A 390-nucleotide genomic window follows, 5' to 3' on the forward strand; every position below is an offset into this window, starting at 1 on the left:
GGAATGCCAGCTTGTGGGCGTACTTGCAGGGAGCCGGGACACGGACGGTGCCCGGCCAGTTCCAGTACAGGTGACACAGCTTGAAGGTCAGCCTGGAAGGGACAGCGAGGAAATCGGGCTGAGGGATTCCCGGGAATGGGGCTGGATCCGGGCTCACATCCCTCCCACAACCTGCTCGCAGCCGTGTTTCTTCCAGAGGTTGGGAACCCGCCTCGTCCACGTCCTCCCAGTTCACCCAGTACACCCAGCAGGCTCAGCCCGGTGCCTGCACGGGGACCTGCGCCCCCCCAAACTGCTCCAGGGGTTGATTTACCCAAAAACCCCAAATTTGGGGGGTCCCATGTGGGTCCTCATCCTATAAGGCTGCTCTTCCTTCTGTGGGATATTGGG

The 390-nt window shown here is 61.5% G+C and overlaps 1 protein-coding gene across 1 annotated transcript in view; it reads right to left on the reverse strand.

Annotated features, from left to right (window-relative positions):
* Nucleotides 1–390, reverse strand: part of PIWIL2 (piwi like RNA-mediated gene silencing 2) — a 14,080-nt gene that overhangs the window by 495 nt on the left and 13,195 nt on the right. Inside the window, exon 19 of the mRNA XM_017732403.1 lies at nucleotides 8–92. Within this exon, the coding sequence (XP_017587892.1) occupies nucleotides 8–92 (85 nt within the window). The remainder of the gene's footprint in view (nucleotides 1–7; nucleotides 93–390) is intronic.

This window comes from Corvus brachyrhynchos, unplaced genomic scaffold (assembly GCF_000691975.1).
Source record: "Corvus brachyrhynchos isolate BGI_N302 unplaced genomic scaffold, ASM69197v1 scaffold150, whole genome shotgun sequence".
Lineage (NCBI taxonomy): Eukaryota > Metazoa > Chordata > Aves > Passeriformes > Corvidae > Corvus > Corvus brachyrhynchos.